Raw genomic sequence first — 17216 nt, 5'->3', positions numbered from 1 at the left:
ATAGATAAATAGATAAACTGGACTTCATTAAAATTAAAACCTAATATGCATCAAAGGACACTCAACAGAGTAAAAAGACAATCTACAAAATCGAATAGAAAAAAAAAATATTTGCAAATCATATATCTGATAGGAGTTTTAGGTCCAGAATGTGTAACAATGCTACAACAAACAACTCATTTCAGAAATGGACGGAGGAAGCTGAAGCTGGTGGCACAAGCCTGTAATGCCAGCACTCAGGAGATAGGGCCAAGGATCACCAGTTCAAGTCCAGCCTATACTGCTGCTACACAGTGAGACCCTATCTCAACCCCTACCTCAATCAAAAGGACAAGAAACTTATAGACAGTTGTCCAGAAATAACAACAACAACAAAAATACACAAATAGTAAGTATATGAAAGATAGCTCAATATTACTACTAATTAAGTAATATTAATTAAGTCAGAATAATTGTGCTTTATGCCCATTATTTTAAAAATGGAAAATAATAGCTACTAGTTGTTGGGTAAGATACACAGAAAAATTAGAACCTAGAGTCTACTGGCAGTAATATAAAATGGCATAGCTACTGTGCAAAACAGTTTAATCAAAAAATTAAATTTAGATATGATCTAACAATTCAGCTTCTGGGGGTCCAAAAAAATTAAAAGCAAGGATTCAAACAGATACTTGTACACCACTGCTTGTAGCACCTTCATTTACAGTAGTCAAATAAACAACCCAAATATCCACCAAAAATTAATGGGAAAGCAAAATGCGATGTGTACATATAATGGAATATCTTAACCTTAAAAAATGAAATGAAATTCTAGCATATGCTGCAACATAGATTAATCTTGAAAGTAGAATGCTGGGTGAAATAAGTCAAACACCAAGCTGTCTGTAGTACATATTTTCTTTCACATGATTACCTAGAACAGACAGATTCATAGAAATAGGAAACATAATAGTTTACTAGGATCTAGGGAAAGGGATGGATGAGGAGTTATTATTTAATGGGTATATAATCTCTTTGGAATAATGAAAAATTCCTCAAAATATATGGTAGTGATGGTTGTATAACACTGTGGATGTGCTTATGTTACAGAACTGCATGGTTAAAATGATAAATTGTATGTTATATGTAGTTCACCACAATTGCAAAGGAAAATTTAATGGCTATTGTATAGGTTACAAATATTATACCTGTCTTATAAAAGAAAGTTCTGACATGTTCTGTCTTAAAAGTGTATGTCTATGGGCTGGAGAGATGGCTTAGCGGTTAAGCGCTTGCCTGTGAAGCCTAAGGACCCAGGTTCGAGGCTCGGTTCCCCAGGTCCCACGTTAGCCAGATGCACAAGGGGGCGCACGTGTCTGGAGTTCGTTTGCAGAGGCTGGAAGCCCTGGCGCACCCATTCTCTCTCTCCCTCTATCTGTCTTTCTCTCTGTGTCTGTCGCTCTCAAATAAATAAATAAAAAATTTAAAAAAATTTATGTCTATTTGTATGTCCCCATATTGTATTATATGTTTATTGATAATTTACCTGCTTTAGTCCTTTTTTCAAAAGCATCTACCAGCTTTCTACTTAACCAGTTTCTATTAGAGTCTTAATTACTTAAAGCTTTAGATTATTTTGAATAATTTTGACTCTTATGATAATGTGTGCATATGTGTGAATAAAATAAAATAAAAATTATTTATTTTGATGTGTGGTGTGAGTGTCCCTGTGTGTATGTGTGGTATATGCAAAAGTGTGCAGCTATGCATGCTTTGTGCACAAACATGTAGAAGCCAGAGGGAAACATCAGATATCTTTTGCTCTCCACCTTCCTCCCTGAGATGTAGTCTCTCAGTGAACTTAGAGCACCCCATTTTTAGTTAGAATGCCATGTGTGGCCATGCCCAGATTTTTGCATGGGTGCTGAGGGTTGAAACCCAGGTCCTTATACTTGTACAGCCATGTCCCCAGACAACACATTTTTTATTTTATTAAGTTGTAGTAGTAATAGTATTTTTCTCATTTGAAAACTGTGCATTTTTAAAGAATTAAGTAATCCAGTTGTCTTAGGAAGTATTTTTTTTCACTGTGATATTTTGTTTGCAGGATGAAGATGAACTGGATTCGCACACTATGGTGAAGACTAGCTCAGAAAGTGTGGGTACGATGCGGGCCACAAGCACAATGAGTGAAGGAGCTCAAACCATGATTGAACATAATAGCACAATGTTAGAATCGGACCTGGGGACCATGGTTATAAACAGTGAGGATGAGGAAGAAGAAGATGGAACTATGAAAAGTATGTGCCTTTTTCCCTGCTGAATGTTTGTTACCTATTCAAAAAGTATATTTATGAAACCAGAGTAACTTTGTTACTTTTTAGAACCAATTGTGGAATTTTTTTGGCTTATTTGACAGCAAACCAAAAAAAAAAAAAAAAAAAAAAGAGAGTATATGGTACAAGCTAACTTTTAAAAACTTGAATATAGTGCAAAACAGTACATCTTTAACTTTTGGTTGTAGGCCTTTTTTTTTTTTTTCTTTTGAAGGCTACAAACCCATAATTGAATTTATGAAGTATTTCAGAGAGAAGATAGTATTTCTAACATTTACTTTTCCAATTAAAAAGGAAAACCTAAAATTCAGTTCCAATAAATACAGCATAATATTATTTCATGTTGTGTGAATTATCAGTTAAACCACAAAGACAGAGAAGTACAAGCTAGATATAAGGCTGAAGGGAGAAATAAGAAACTCTAGGAAGAAGGATAAGAGACAGAGGTGCTTCTAGAGAATTACTGCCATGTAAGGCACAGTGCCTGGGGTGCAGCAGGGCTAACATGACTGTTGAGACACTGCCTGTGACCTCTACTGATTACAGAGTGGTGAAGATGGACATCCGACATCCTTTCATAGACTAGTTTGCTTGTTATCTCTTCTTTTTGTGGTCTTTCCTCTTTTTTCTGTTTTCTTTTTAATAGTACAGCAATTAACAGTGCCAAACATTGTGTTTTGTGAGAAGCAACTATCTGATATAACATTCCTGTCAGTTTAAGTTTTGTTTGTATTTTCTCTTTTTTATATCTATCATGATGATAGAAATTATAGATCTCTTTTCCTTAGTTCTAAAAAGTATGGTGATTCAACTATAGGAAGAAAAATTACTCAAAGACCTTTAGAAAGGGAGTGAAGGGCTGGGGAGATGGCTTAACAGTTAAGGCACTTGCCTGCAAAGCCTAAGGACCCCAGGTTCAATTTCCCAGTACCCATGTAAGCCAGATGCACAAAGTGGTACATGTATGTAAAGTTCAGTTGCAGTGACTAGAGCCTTAGCATACCTATTCTCATTCTCCCTTTCTTTCTCTTTCTTCCTCTGTCTCTCAAATAAATAAATAAAAATATTATTTTTTGAAAAAAGAAAGGGATGGGCTGGGGGGATAGCTTAGTGGTTAAGGCATTTGCCTGCAAAGCCAAATGACCCAGGTTCAATTCCCCAGGACCCACGTTAGCCAGATGCACTCCAGGAGCACACACATCTGGAGTTTATTTGCAGTGGCTGGAGGCCCTGGAGCACCCATTCTCTCTCTCCCCCTCTTCCTCTTTCTCTGTCAAATCAATAAATACAAATAAAAATATTTCTTTAAATCTAAATAAATAAATAAATGTTTTAAAAAAGGGAGTGAGGAAGCTGATAAAAATTTTAAAATTTGACATATTAAAAAAGGATAGGGGATAGCTGTGAATCCTGTAGGTCCATCTGAATAATTCTCCAGACCTATTTTCAGCAGTGATGACATAATTTTTACCCTCTGTAGCAGTTACCTTCTTGTTAGTGAGACAAAGTACCCAACCAGAAACAACTTGTGAGGAAAAGGGGTTTATTCCAGGTTTACAGTCTTGAGGGCAAGTTTCATCATGGTGGGGAGAGCATGACAGAGCAGACAACCGAGCATCATATCTTGTCACAACAGCAGGGAAGAAACATGAAGAGTGAGCTAGCTTTGAACACCCAGTAGACTGGACTAATAGGCCTCAAGCTCTGTTTCCAATGGCACACTTCCTCCAGCAAGGATCCACCTCTCAAAGGCTACCAACAGCTTCCCCAAATTGCTTCCAACTGGGGATGAAGCATTCAAAACACATAAACCTATGGAGGATATTTTATTCAAAGCACCTCATTTTGCCATTGGCTCTCATAGACTTAAATCATGATGCAAAACTCATTCAGTCCAACTTTAAAATAGTCTGCCATTCCCAAAGCTGCTCAGAAGTGTAAAGTCTAAAGTTTCTTATGAAACTCCATTTCTTGAAACTGAGATATAGAAAATCAAAACATGAGTTACATACTTCCAAAACATGATGACACAGAGTGTACATTCCCATTGCAAAAGGAGGAATGGAAGCCCAGCAAGGAAAGATCAGACTAATGTCCTCAAGGGCATCCTTCCTATTTGCCAAGCACAAGGCCATTGGCTTATCTTACTGGTAGTAATCTCTAGCAACTGTAGCTGAAGCAGTAGCATTTCTGTGTCTGGGACTTCAAATTCGTTTACCTATTTTTGTGGCAAGGTTTAGATTTTTTATATCTTTCTGCTCTGAATGTTCCTCAGCTACATACAATAGTCCATTACTGTTAAAGTCAATTTTGCTCAAGTTCTCAGGACATGGGCAAAATATAGCCAACCTCTCTACCAGAACATCACACAAACTGCTTTTGTCCAGTCTGGACAGTGTTCTTTCCCCTCTGAAACATCCTTCCCTGAACTTTATAGTCTACACCCCTCTCTACATGTAAGATTCTCTGATCCAAATTTCTTAATCTTTCCCTAGTCCTCCTATAAACCAGTTCCCAAAACACCACATGGTCAGGTTTATCATAGCAACAACCCCACTTCTTGGTACCAATTTTCTATACAAATTAACTTCTCTTTGCTGGGACAAAACACCCAACTTGAAGCAGATTATAGAAAGAAAGGGTATATTTTAGCTTCCAGTTTTGAGGTTAAATTTTGTTATGGTAGGGAAAGCATGACAGGTTGATGAGCACGGTATCTTGTCACAGTAGCAGGAAGGAGTAGCAAGAGTGACCTAACTTGGAATACCCAGTGAGATGGACCTCAGGCTCTGTGTCCATGGGCTCCAACAACTTTCTCAAATTGCCACCAGCTAGGGACCAACTATTCAAAACATAGGAGCCAATGGGGGATATTTCATTCAAATCACTGCACCCTCTTGCTCCCACTTTTTCCATTTATGTGTTTCTGGGACTCTGTAATATCCACATAATGTTTGAGCATCAGATTGGTAATCAGGACTGTTACCATAAGGCACAAGCCAATATTTGCACATAGCTTTTAACCTCTTCCTTGTGTGCTACGTTTTATTGTACTGGACTATATACCATTGGGATTGTGAATTATTGACATTAGATATAGGAAGGTTGGTTGTCCTTTAAGGAAATTATGTTTAAAGACCATTATTATTATTATTATCCAAAATAGGGTCTCACTCTAACCTAGGTTAGCCAGAAACACATTATGTAGCTCATACTGATACTGAACTCATGGCAGTCCTCTTACTTCAGACTTCCAAGTGCTGGGATTAGAAGCATGAGCCATCATGCCTGGAAACTTTCAAGACTTTTTGTCTTGAAAGAGTATATTAGGACCAAGTTAAAAATGGGGCAGTAGATATGATGTCCCTCTGAGAGAGAACTTGCTTCAGCAAAGACTGGGTCCTTTTGACTTACATCTTTGTCTTTTTGAAGGAAATTTCTAGTTTTATGAAGCTGGGCTAAAGTAGAGCTCTAGTTGCCTTGAAGATAAACTGTACCTCATTACTATATGAGAAAGAGCCATACTTGCCAATGAAGTTGTCTCTCTCTCTCTCTCTCTCTCTCTCTCTCTCTCTCTCTCTCTCTCTGTGTGTGTGTGTGTGTGTGTGTGTGTCCATCCCATCAGAGTTTTTTATTTTTTAATTTTTAGTAATTGGCTCGTAGTAGGATTAAAGGTCCATATCTCTAAGAGCCAAGAAAGCTTTCAAATAGACCCTCTGCCTTAGTGAACTATTATCTGGTAATATGCTACTTTATTTATTTATTTATTTACTTTTTTTTTTTTTTTTTTTTTTGGTTTTTCGAGGTAGGGTCTCACTCTAGCCCAGGCTGACCTGGAATTCACTATGTAGTCTCAGGGTGACCTCAAACTCACAGTGATCCTCCTACCTCTGCCTCCCAGTGCTGGGATTAAAGGCGTGCACCACCACGCCTGGGTACTTTATTTTTTATTTCAACTTTTTTTTAACTATCTGTCTATGCCTTTCATTTCCCAATGTAGACCTTCAAAAATGTGTTTTTCAAATACCATTTAGTGATACTCTCTGGTAGATATAGAGACAACATACAGTAATCAGAAGTGTTTTGGAAAATAAATTATTAGAGAAGTAGTAATATTTTACTAGTTTATCAAACGCCCTGCAAGTGCTGCATGAAGGAAGCCTGTTTAAAGATTATATTGCCCAGGCTTCCCTTAACATATTTGTCCATGAAAGCTTTTACTGAGTACATCAGTGACTAATATGACATTTTTTACAAGGAGTGCCTAAGAAACACATTTGGGGTAATTCTGTCATGAGAACCCTCTAGTTTCTTGATTCATCTGCTTTCCTTTTATTAGCACATGATCCTTTCACTTCTCTGTTCAGCCTCAAGGCTATATTGCATCATGTTCAGCCTTTTTCTTTATCAGAGCCTAACTCTGTTCTATAGTCTTTCTTTTTGCTCCTGAAAAACTATTTGGATCACTCTGTTTGTACAGCCTCTGCTTTTTCATGCTTGTTTCTGAGTGCAAATGGAGAAAACTATCAAGTCTGCATAGAAAAGAATGACCAGTTTAAATGCTTCAACCCTCAATACTCTTGTAGGCCCATGTTGCTCAGTTAACCCTTTTCTCAGTCCACAAAGTGGTTTTAGACCTTCACTAAATTTTCTCTAGCTACCTTCCCTTTCATTTTTTAAAAAAAAAATATTTTTATTTATTTATTTGAGACAGAAGTTGAGAGAGAGAATGAGTGAGTGAGAATGGGCACACCAGGGCCTCTAGCCACTGCAAAAATCTCCAGATGCATGCACCACCATGTGCATCTGGCTTATGTGGGACCTGGAGAATCAAACCAGGGTCCTTAGGCTTCACAGGCATGAGCCTTAACCGCTAAGCCATGTCTCCACCCCCCATTTCAGTTTTAGTAGACATCTTTTTCTTACTTAATAGAAAAAAAGCATCATGGTAGAAATTATAGGAGCTGTTAAAGGTGTTTTAAAATAGGGCTTTGGAATTAGAGGAAATTTTAGTCATTCTTAATTTTCCTGTCTTCTTTCACCTCTTCATTGAACCAACCTCAAATCTTTCAGTTCTTCTGGCTAAGAATCTTTTCTTCTTACCATCTGCTATATTTCCTAGGGCATCTCACTTGTGAGGCTACCTAATGGATCCTCTGCCTCCAGTGTGAGTCTCTGCAACCTTTGCTATGGATCCCACAAAATCCCTTCTGGAGACTCCCAGTTCTTGTTAGGCTAAAGGCCAACTTGGGTTTAAGGCAGTACATGCTCTGGTCCTTAATTACCTTTCTACTGTTGTGTCTCATTATTCCCTCAGCAACTCAGCTCTTAAAAGGTTTGGACCGTCCCAATTCTGTTTGGATTCCTATTTCTCTGGCCCATTCACATTTGTCTTTTCAGGTTCAGTAAAGAGTATACTTTCTCTACTGAACCAGGTGAGAGACAGGTAATCCTTCCCATGTGCTACCGAACATCTTACCTCATGCTTTTATAGCATTTGTCACACTGTATTTTCTAAGTGCTTGCTCTTTTGAGTGTTTGTTTTTACTGTATTTCTAATGCCTAATAAAATTTCTAACATATTCATTAGTTCATTAAATATTTTCTGAATAAATTATTTGTTACTACAAGTGCAATTTGGGATCTGAAGTCTGACTATTTGTTAAATGTGTTTCTTACCCTTACCTGAGTTTCAGTGATGTGTATTTTTTCCTTCTTTCCTTTCCCCCTTCTGTTTGTGTATTAATTTAGGTAAATACATAAACCCCTAACAAGGATGCCTTAATTATAGTAGGTAGTCAGTAACCAGCCTATCAATTCTTGATGCCAACAACTTCGGGAGCTGAAACATCTGGAGAGAGAGCCCTGAGCTTTGCCCAGCCTTGCTTTCCATGCAGTGAAGAAGGGCTTATCTTCTAGGGACTCGATATGCTTATCCATGTAGCAGCTCCATTCATTTCTTGTTCTCCTTCCACCTTTTCTCGGCTCCTCCTAGATTTGCCTCATTCCCCTTTATCCAGTTAGCTAGCCAGAAAGGATTCTAATAAAGAATGATTGGTGGTGATCTTGAAAATGAATGTGGTAGCACAAACAGGAATAAGGAAGATCTGAAAGGTGCTGTGATGTGGAAATGGTAAAGGGAGTGCTCAGCTGATCTCCTAACAAGGACTTTATTGCTTAATATTTATTGAGTTAACTTGAAGTTAACTTGACAGCTGCATTTCACTGTGAAATGTACTGTATCTTTGAATAGATGAGTAAGTTGTCATAGAAGCATGAAAGACTCAAATTAAGTTTTCTATTTTTATTTTTGGAAAGGGAAAATGATAAATATTTCATGTTATAACTGTCATTAATTAAAGCCATACTTAGGGGCATATATTGTACTCTGGCCTTTGTATACATTATTTGTCTCATTTATTTCTTACATTCCTTTAAGTGACCCTTCACTCTGTGTTCCATACAAAAGTAACCCCATCTTACAAGGGTCCTATAAAATAATATTTTATTTGCCCTTTGCCACTAATAAAACAAATACTTAAGAATTCTAAGTAGTTTGTCCCAGATTTCATAGTAAGTCAATGTTGAAACCAGAATACAGACCCAGATTTGATAACAAAACTATGTTCTTCTTAGGAAGGATTCTAGAACATCTGTGAATTTAGTTTTGCTTTGTTTGTGTTTCAGGAAAAATCGAGATAGTTGTGGATAAACATAGCTTATTAGAAACGAATGGTGACAGAATAATTTAATTTTCTATAGTTTGATAGTATTGCTGGATAAGAGAAAATTCGGGATTTGGGTGTTATGTCCTAAAACACTGGAAAAATAATTTGACAAACTTCAATGATGTGCTTGAAGACCCTATGTAGTTTGACCTAGTCAGTGTTTCTCTTGTGAGGGTTGAACAGTTAGATCCAAATATGTTTCTGCCAATCAGTTTATTAGAACTAGAAACTAAATCTAGATGTTTTAAATGTCAGAGTATTTAAGTCAAAGATGTGACTCTTAAAATCAGTGGAAAGACTGGAGGAGTAGGCTATGTAGGAAGATTGGGCCTCCAGGAGTGATCTTTACAATACCACAGAAGTGAGCCTGTATAGGAACTACTATCACCATCATCACCGCCACAAACTAGGGGTTATTGGCACCATAGCAATACAGACTGAATGCAACCCTCTTGCTGTCAGTGACACTGCATTCTTTGTTTAACACTTGTGACACTGATGACTAACTGTTAGGATGCTAACATCAGAACCTCTAGTTCTACTCACTGTGTATGCTAGAAGATAATAACTGAGGTAGCACGGCCTCTCTATATACTTTCACTTTTCCTCTTATGAAAGAGTATACTTACCTAGAAGAAGTTCTAGGAAATGTAGTGTTGATCTTTCCAGCCTGTACAGTATGAAGGCTCACAGAGACAGGTGGCAGTGGTTGATAAATGTCCATCATTCCATTGCTAAGTAATAAATCATTTGCAACCAGGTTTCTTATACTATGCTATAGAGCCTAAGCCTCAGCCCTGGCTTGCTCAGTGTTTTTAATAGAAACTTGCATGAAACTTCAGGATGGAAATTCATTAGAATTGCAAATGGCATGAACATAAAATACATTCCAAGTTAGGATCAGGATCTTAACAGGTCTCCAGGGCTAAAGCAATGGATTTGATTGGCAAGATAAAATCTGCTCTGGTTCCAAACCACTAACCTCATAAATGTACACGAGGGCAGTTGCCCCTCACAGATTCTGGTTCTACAGGATGGTGCAGGACATGGGTATATCTAAAACAAAACACAACTAACTCTACAAGTGTTTCATAGGTATAGCCAGGACTAATAACCCCTTTTAAGAACAAGGAAATAATAGCTTCACTGAAATCTTAAGAGCTAGAATTCATGGAAAATTGTGTTTAAAGTTTACAGTATGATCCAGCTCTACCACTCCTGAGCCTACCAAAAAATTCTATATAGCCTACCACAGAGCTACTCATACATTCATGTTCATTACTGCCTTATTCACTATAGCTAGGAAATGGAATCAACCCAGATGTCCATCAGTTGATGAATGGATAATGAAAATGCAGTATATACACACAATGTAATTTCATTCAGCCATAAGGAGAAAAGAAAATACGACATTTGCAGGAAAACGGATAGAGCTGGAAAATTATATATTGCATGGGATAACTCTGGCTCAAAAAGACAAGCCCCACATTTTCTTTCCCAAATCTGGATCCTAACTTCCAATCTCCAGACCTGTGAGTTCAACTTGGAGTGTGCGGAGATGAGAAGTTAGAAAATGCCAAGAAGGTTGGGGGAAGAAGACTTAAGGAGGAGATAGTAGAACATAAGTGGTTAAGATAACAGTGAGAGGGGGTTACTGAGATTGGAAAGGGTTAAGCAGAAATGAGAGCGGGGACATGGGCAAAAAGGGAAATGGGTGAGGGGTAACCAAATCTTAGAAGATATGAAAATGCCATAAGAAAACCTACTATAACTAAACTAATGATAGAGTGAGGAAAGGTGTCATTCACAGATGGATAATGCTGCTCCTAGTAGTCATAGGCTATCAAACAACAATGCAGTGCCAGGTACAAATACCTCCTTTTGAGTTGTTGGTCAAGAAAGCCTCTGAGGCCCTCAGAAGAATGCAGAATATGGACATGGCCCTCAGTTGCCCACCAGAACTAAAATTACAAATGATTACTAATGATAAATGGAGTAGGAAAATGTATAGGAAGATTACTTTTGTACTTCTCCAGAGATTTCACAGCTCCAGGAAAATAGACAACTGTTCTATGCCTTACTAACTAGTTAATGAGATAATTAGTTAGGTTAATCTTGCCAGGAGATTATAGTAAATGACATTTAATTTATCCCTTATGCAGCTAGGTGCAAATACTCATAGTATTTCTGGACCATTAGAAACCTTTATTTTCCTTTATAGAAGTGCTGGGTATCTAGATATGCAGTGGTTATGGTGGATTGGAACTGCCTTTGGCTCTGAACTTGCTCTAGTCTTCTATTTTTTCTGCATTGTTTAATGGTATGTGTACCAGCTCAAGCCTGTGCGTTTTGGTTGTGTGATAATCTCTTTGACTACCACAAAGCACAGAAACATTGATCTTCCTTGTGAAAATAAGTTTCTTGTAAAGGCTTCTGAAAAAATGGTTTCCATAGACACATACTTTTATAATGTTTATTGCTCTATTTTTTAAATTTTAACTAAAATCTTGGGCTTCAATTTGCCTGTTTCCTTCTATTCTGTCCTCACTGGTGATAGAAAACACCTGGTCACTATTTTCTCTGCAAATACCTTCATGTGTACTTGGAGACTTATTAATTTGTTCTTGGACTTTTCCTGCTTGGATAATTTCAGTCCTTTTAACCTTTGTGCAGGTGTTATTTTCTAATCTTTTTCATGACTAACCCCTGAACCTCTTCCATGTTGTTTCTATCCTGCTTTATTTTAAAGTACAATTTGACGTTAGAAAAAAAAAATGTCATTAGTTGCTTTTACCACATTCTGGTTTTTATATGTCTTCACTATACCCTTGGCAAGAAACTAAAGGACAGATTTCCAAGATCATTAATTAGGTAGAACACCCAGATCTTAAGATATTTTTAGAAGAACAAAGTAGGTAATATCCATAAATATTTTTGATGTTGACATATATTATGCTACAGTCATAGTAAATTATTATTTAATTTTTTTTCTTCTATTACTATGATTATTATTATTATTATTATTAACAACATATTCTGTATGGATACATCATGTATTGGTACCCTCTTTTCCCTCATCCCTGCCCTGATTCTGCTAGGGAGTTTTGGAAGTATGTCCTGATAATTCTTCCAATTTCATTCATGTCTGTTGTGACCTCTCCTTTTTCATTTCTGATTTTGTCAATTTGAGATTTTCTCTCTCTTTTTCTTTTCTTGATCAAATTGGAAGTTATTTAATTTTGTTTATTTTTTTCAAAGAACCAGCTCTTCATTTCATCAGTTGTTTAAATTGTTTTCTTAGTTTCCAATTCATTAATTTCTGCTCTGATCTTCATTATTTCTTTCCATCTGGACCTCTTAGGGATGGATTCTTCTTGCTTTTCCAATGCTTTTAGGTGGACTATTAGGTTATTAATTTGAGATATCTCTGTCTTTGTTATTAAGGCATTTTGGGCTATAAATTTTCCCCTTAGGATTGCCTTCATTGGATCCCATAAGTTTTGGTAGGTTGTGTTTTCATTGTCATTCAGTTCTAGAAATTTTACAATTTCTTTCGTATCCCAATCATTGTATAAAAGTGTGGTTCAATTTAATCCCTGCCATGATAGGTGCTTTTTGGTGTTTGGTGCTTCTGTATTTTGTGCTTTCTGTAGCCAGGTCTTGTTTTGAGTATTGTCATCTTCTTCTTGTAGGCTCTTGGGATTGGTTGTTTGACTCTTCTGTGTAAAATATTCCCTGAAGCATTCTCTGTAGGCTTGCCTTTGTTTTCATATAATCAGAGAGTTGACTTTCTTCATGGAAATTTTTCCTTTCACCATCTATATGAGGGATACTTTCACTGGGTACAGTAGCTTGGGTTTGAAGCCATAGTTTTTTAGCCTTTATAGTATTCTCTTCCAGGCCATTCTAGCTTTCAGGGTTTCCATTGAGAAATCTGAGGTAATTCTGATGGCATTGCCATTGTATGTAGTGAGTTCTTTCTCTCTTACTGCTTTTAGTGTGTGCTCTTTATTTTCATTGTTAAATACTTTTAAATATGATGTGCCTTAGGGAGTTTCTTTGATCCTGTCTATTTGGTGTTCCGTGGGCTTCTTGTATCTGAATGGGCCTCTCTTTTGAGAAATTGGGAAAATTTTCTTCAATAATATTGTTGAATATGTTCTCTATGCCTCTGGCCTGAATTTTCTCTCCTTCTGGTATACCCGTTATCCAGATGTTTGGTTGTTTTAGGGTATCCCACATTACTCTAATACTCTGTTTACATGATTTTTTGAATTTAGCAAAGTTTTCAGCTTCCTGATGAATTTCTTCTGTCTTGTGTTCCAGCTCAGAGCTTCTGCCTTCCACATGAGTAACTCTGTTAGTGAGGGGTTCTAGAGAAGTTTTTTAAAACGCTATTGATTTTTGTTTTCTATTGTATTATTTTGCATTGTGCCCATCACTTTTTGAGGTACAATTTCAGTTCAATGTTTGATTTTCTTGATGCTTCCTGGAATTCATTCTTGCATTTGATCAAGTCTTCATTAAGCTTAATCAGCTATGGTTATTGAGATCTTCTATTTGTTGACTCACCTCCAGTTTATTGATATCTCTTTTGATGCTTCTAAGGTTTTCTTCAATTAAGTTTAGCCTAGTGTCAAAAGCTGAGTGCTCTGCCAGGCATGGTAGCACACGTCTTTAATCCCAGCACTCAGAAGGCAGAGGTAGGAGGATTGTCATGAGTTCAAGGCCACCCTGAAACTTCATAGTGAATTCCAGGTCAGCCTGGGCTAAAGTGAGACCCTACCTCAAAAAACCAAAAAATAAAAATTAAAAAAGCTGAGTGCTCTGAAAGATGATTCTGTTCAGTTTCCTTTATGCACTTTTTGGTTTTTTGATGATTTGCTTCCAGTTCAACAATTCTTTTGATCAGGGTCACATTGGTAGTTGTGTTTTCATTTTTGGATTTGATTTCTGTTGATTTCTCTATGATTTCATTGGAGGCTTCCATTGTAAGAGTAGGCAGCCTTTGTGGAGATCTCTATTTTCTTACTTCTGTTGGCTTTTTGCATTGTGATCTACCCTTCTTGGGGAAACATTTTATTCTATTGAGGGAGAAGCAACTATTTGTCCTTGTAGGAACTTCAAGGTGTTCTGTTTTAAATGTGAACTGAATTGGTGTACGTTGGGGTTATAACCACATATGGGCAGATTGTGGACACTACAGGTACATCAAAGTACCTGAGGAACTGGGCACTCTGGCCTACTCAGTCCACTTGCATGTACTCTTCAGCACACAGCAATCAGGGGTTGGGCAACTAGGAGTCAGGAAGCTGGAGAGCTAGAAAGCTATAGAACCAGGGTCAAGAAGCCAGCTCCTACAGTGGCTCATGCACCCTCTGGCTTAGGGGAATAGGGATTTGGGCACCCAAAGACAGTCAATCTGGAAGCAAGAGCAAAAGGCCTGCTTCTGCAGCCCACATGCAGAGACCAGGCCACCCCAAGGCAGCAGCAGGGGTATCCAGGAGTTGGGGACCCAGAAGCCATTCAATCAGGAAGATGGAGCAAGGGGCCAGCTTCCACAGATAACTCACAGGGTCCAGGCAACCCCAAGCCAGCAGCTGGGAACTGGGAGGAGCAGGTAGGGACATCTGGGGAGATCTGGCCTACTTACTCAGGATGGACACTCTCCCAAGCAGGGACTATTATTTCATTCTTTGCACTTGAATGTCTTTGTCATAATCATGCTGAGAAATTAAATCAAATGTATTTCATTTTATTAAAGTATTTTTAAATTCCTTTATATATGTAAATTTTCATGAAAACTTGTGTACAAAGCAGATACAACTGACGGAGGACAGTAATGGATAATTGTTGGTATACTTGCATATTTTAAGAAAGTACATTTTGGAGCTGGAGAGATGGTTTAGCGGTTAAGGTATTTGCTTGCAAAGCCAGAGGACCCTGGTTGGATATCTCAGGACCCATGTAAGCCAGATGCACAAGGATTGAATGCATCTGGAGTTCAGTTGCAGTGACTAGAGGCCCTGACGTGCCCATTCTCTCCCTCCCTCCCTCTCTTTCTCTTTCTCTCTTCCTCTCAAATAAATAAATAAAAATAATTTTTTTGAAAAAGAAAGTATGTTCTATACAACTTAGTATCTTGTAAATGTTTTGAGGAATAAATGAAGGAGCTGGAAAACTTTAAATTTTCATAATGAATCGGTGATGGTTCTTTTATTCTTTATTTCTAGTGGTTTTGGGTTCTACATGCAAGTAAGTTTTTTTTTTAAAAAAAAGGCCCAAAATTGAGGAAATAGGAAATTTCAAATATTAAATTTATTATCAAAATAAATTTTAATGAATTATGATGGGAATTTAACTATAGTGGGGAAATTGATGTCAGTTTTTTTCTTTTTTATAAGACAGTATTTGCCATAGCAACTGCACAAACATGTATGACAAGTGATGACTACCTTGAATTTTCCTGCTTCATTCTCTCATTATTGAAGGACCCGGAATTTTTTTTCTACTTCCCTCCCTCATCCTTCCTTTTTACTTTGTTGCTTCTTCTCCTCCCTCTCTCCTTTCTCATAAATTTCAAGTCAGAAGCCTCATCCTGTCTGTCCCAAATCTGGAGACTCAGTGGTACATTCTGCCATGTGTTTCATATTATATAGTTAAAAATTACTAGGCAATTACAGCTGCCCCGCCCACTAACTTTCAAAACAGATTTAATCTGTTTTTCCTCTTTAGAAATTTTTTTAAGTATTTAAATCTTTCTGTGTGTATAGCAGAGACATAACCTGCATGTTAATACTAGGTTTTAAATTAAGTAACGGGACACATGTAGACATGCAAGCACATACATTTGAATAGAAAGAATATGTATAAGCATATTTAGGTTAATAATATCATTAAAAAGTCATTCAGAAATATAAATTCTAGTGGAATAGATTGCCTTCTTTTGTTAACTTCCTCTAGTAATGTTTATTCTTAGAAATGGGTTACTGTCTAAATTTTGAGTACGGAACACATAAGACATTTTACCAAAGATTTGTCAGTCTGACTGTAAGAGACCTTAATTTAACATTATAATGTATCTGAAATGTCATTACAGTTAAACTACCACATATAATACTAGATAATGGGTTTTAAATTGGGATGCTCCTACAGCAAAACTGAAGTTCTTGCTCTTTCTTTCTACTCTTTTCTGTTTTCCACTTTATGAAATAAATAGAAATGTACCAGTTAAGGGCTGATCTTTACCAGAAAATCCAAATAACAATGATTTTAAAAATAGAATTGGGCTAAAGCTGGGCATGGTAGTGCATGCATTTAATCCTAGGACTTGGGAGGCAGAGATAGAATCGCCATGAGTTCAAGGCTACCCTGAGACTACATAGTGAATTCTAGGTCAGCCTGGGCTAGAGTGAGACCCTACCTCAAAAAAACAAAAAGAAACAAAAAAAGGTTGGGTCTGGAAAAATTGCTTAGCAGTTAAGGTGCTTGCCCACAAAGCCTAAGGACCCTTGTTTAACTCTCCAGATCCTACATAAGCCAGACACACAAAGGTGAGGCAAGCACAAGTTTGCATATTCCCACAAGTGTCTGGAGTTCGATTTTAGTGGCTGAGGCCCTGGTGCTCCAGTTCTATCTCACTGTCTCTGTCTCGCTCTCCCTCTCTCTCTCCCACTGTTTCTAAAATTTTTTAAATATATATATAAAATTACTTTTCTTTCTTTACAACAAATTCAGTAACAGAGTGTGCTATACTGGTAGCGGGATTTCTTGATATCATTAACAAGCTTTCTTCTGTATCTGCCATTTAGGCCTTTATACTCATTCTCCTACTTGTAGATTAAATGTTGGCAATCCAGCCATTAAGTCTGGATTCCAGGCAGGAGAAAAGAGCAAGAAACAGAAGATGTGATGGCTGTATCAAGAAAACAGAACTTTTAAAGAAACTCTTTTCTGTACTAGTGAATTACCTGGCCATTTCTACCCCAAAGAGAGGCACCTTCTCATTCCTAATGAGGAAAAGAAGGACTACAGATAATAAATAAGTAACTGTTTCTGTTTAAGAGACTTCAGCACAGGTGGTACCTCATGGTCACTTAGAAGGTCCTGCCTGATTTAATGTTGGAAGTAGTCCCAGAACTGTTGGTAATAGAAGAGGTTTCTGAAATGAAAT

The 17216-nt window shown here is 37.3% G+C and overlaps 1 protein-coding gene across 2 annotated transcripts in view; it reads left to right on the top strand.

Moving 5' to 3' along the window:
- Stk3 (serine/threonine kinase 3) overlaps window positions 1–17216 on the top strand; it is a 350209-nt gene that overhangs the window by 255700 nt on the left and 77293 nt on the right. For both annotated transcript variants that reach the window (XM_045144344.1, XM_045144343.1), the window contains one exon: window positions 2087–2279. In XM_045144344.1, the coding sequence (XP_045000279.1) occupies window positions 2087–2279 (193 nt within the window). The remainder of the gene's footprint in view (window positions 1–2086; window positions 2280–17216) is intronic.

The sequence above is a fragment of the Jaculus jaculus genome, chromosome 2 (assembly GCF_020740685.1).
Source record: "Jaculus jaculus isolate mJacJac1 chromosome 2, mJacJac1.mat.Y.cur, whole genome shotgun sequence".
In the NCBI taxonomy this organism is placed as follows: Eukaryota; Metazoa; Chordata; class Mammalia; order Rodentia; family Dipodidae; genus Jaculus; species Jaculus jaculus.
Note: the sequence above shows the minus strand (reverse complement) of the source record. Positions and strands in the feature narration are given on the sequence as shown.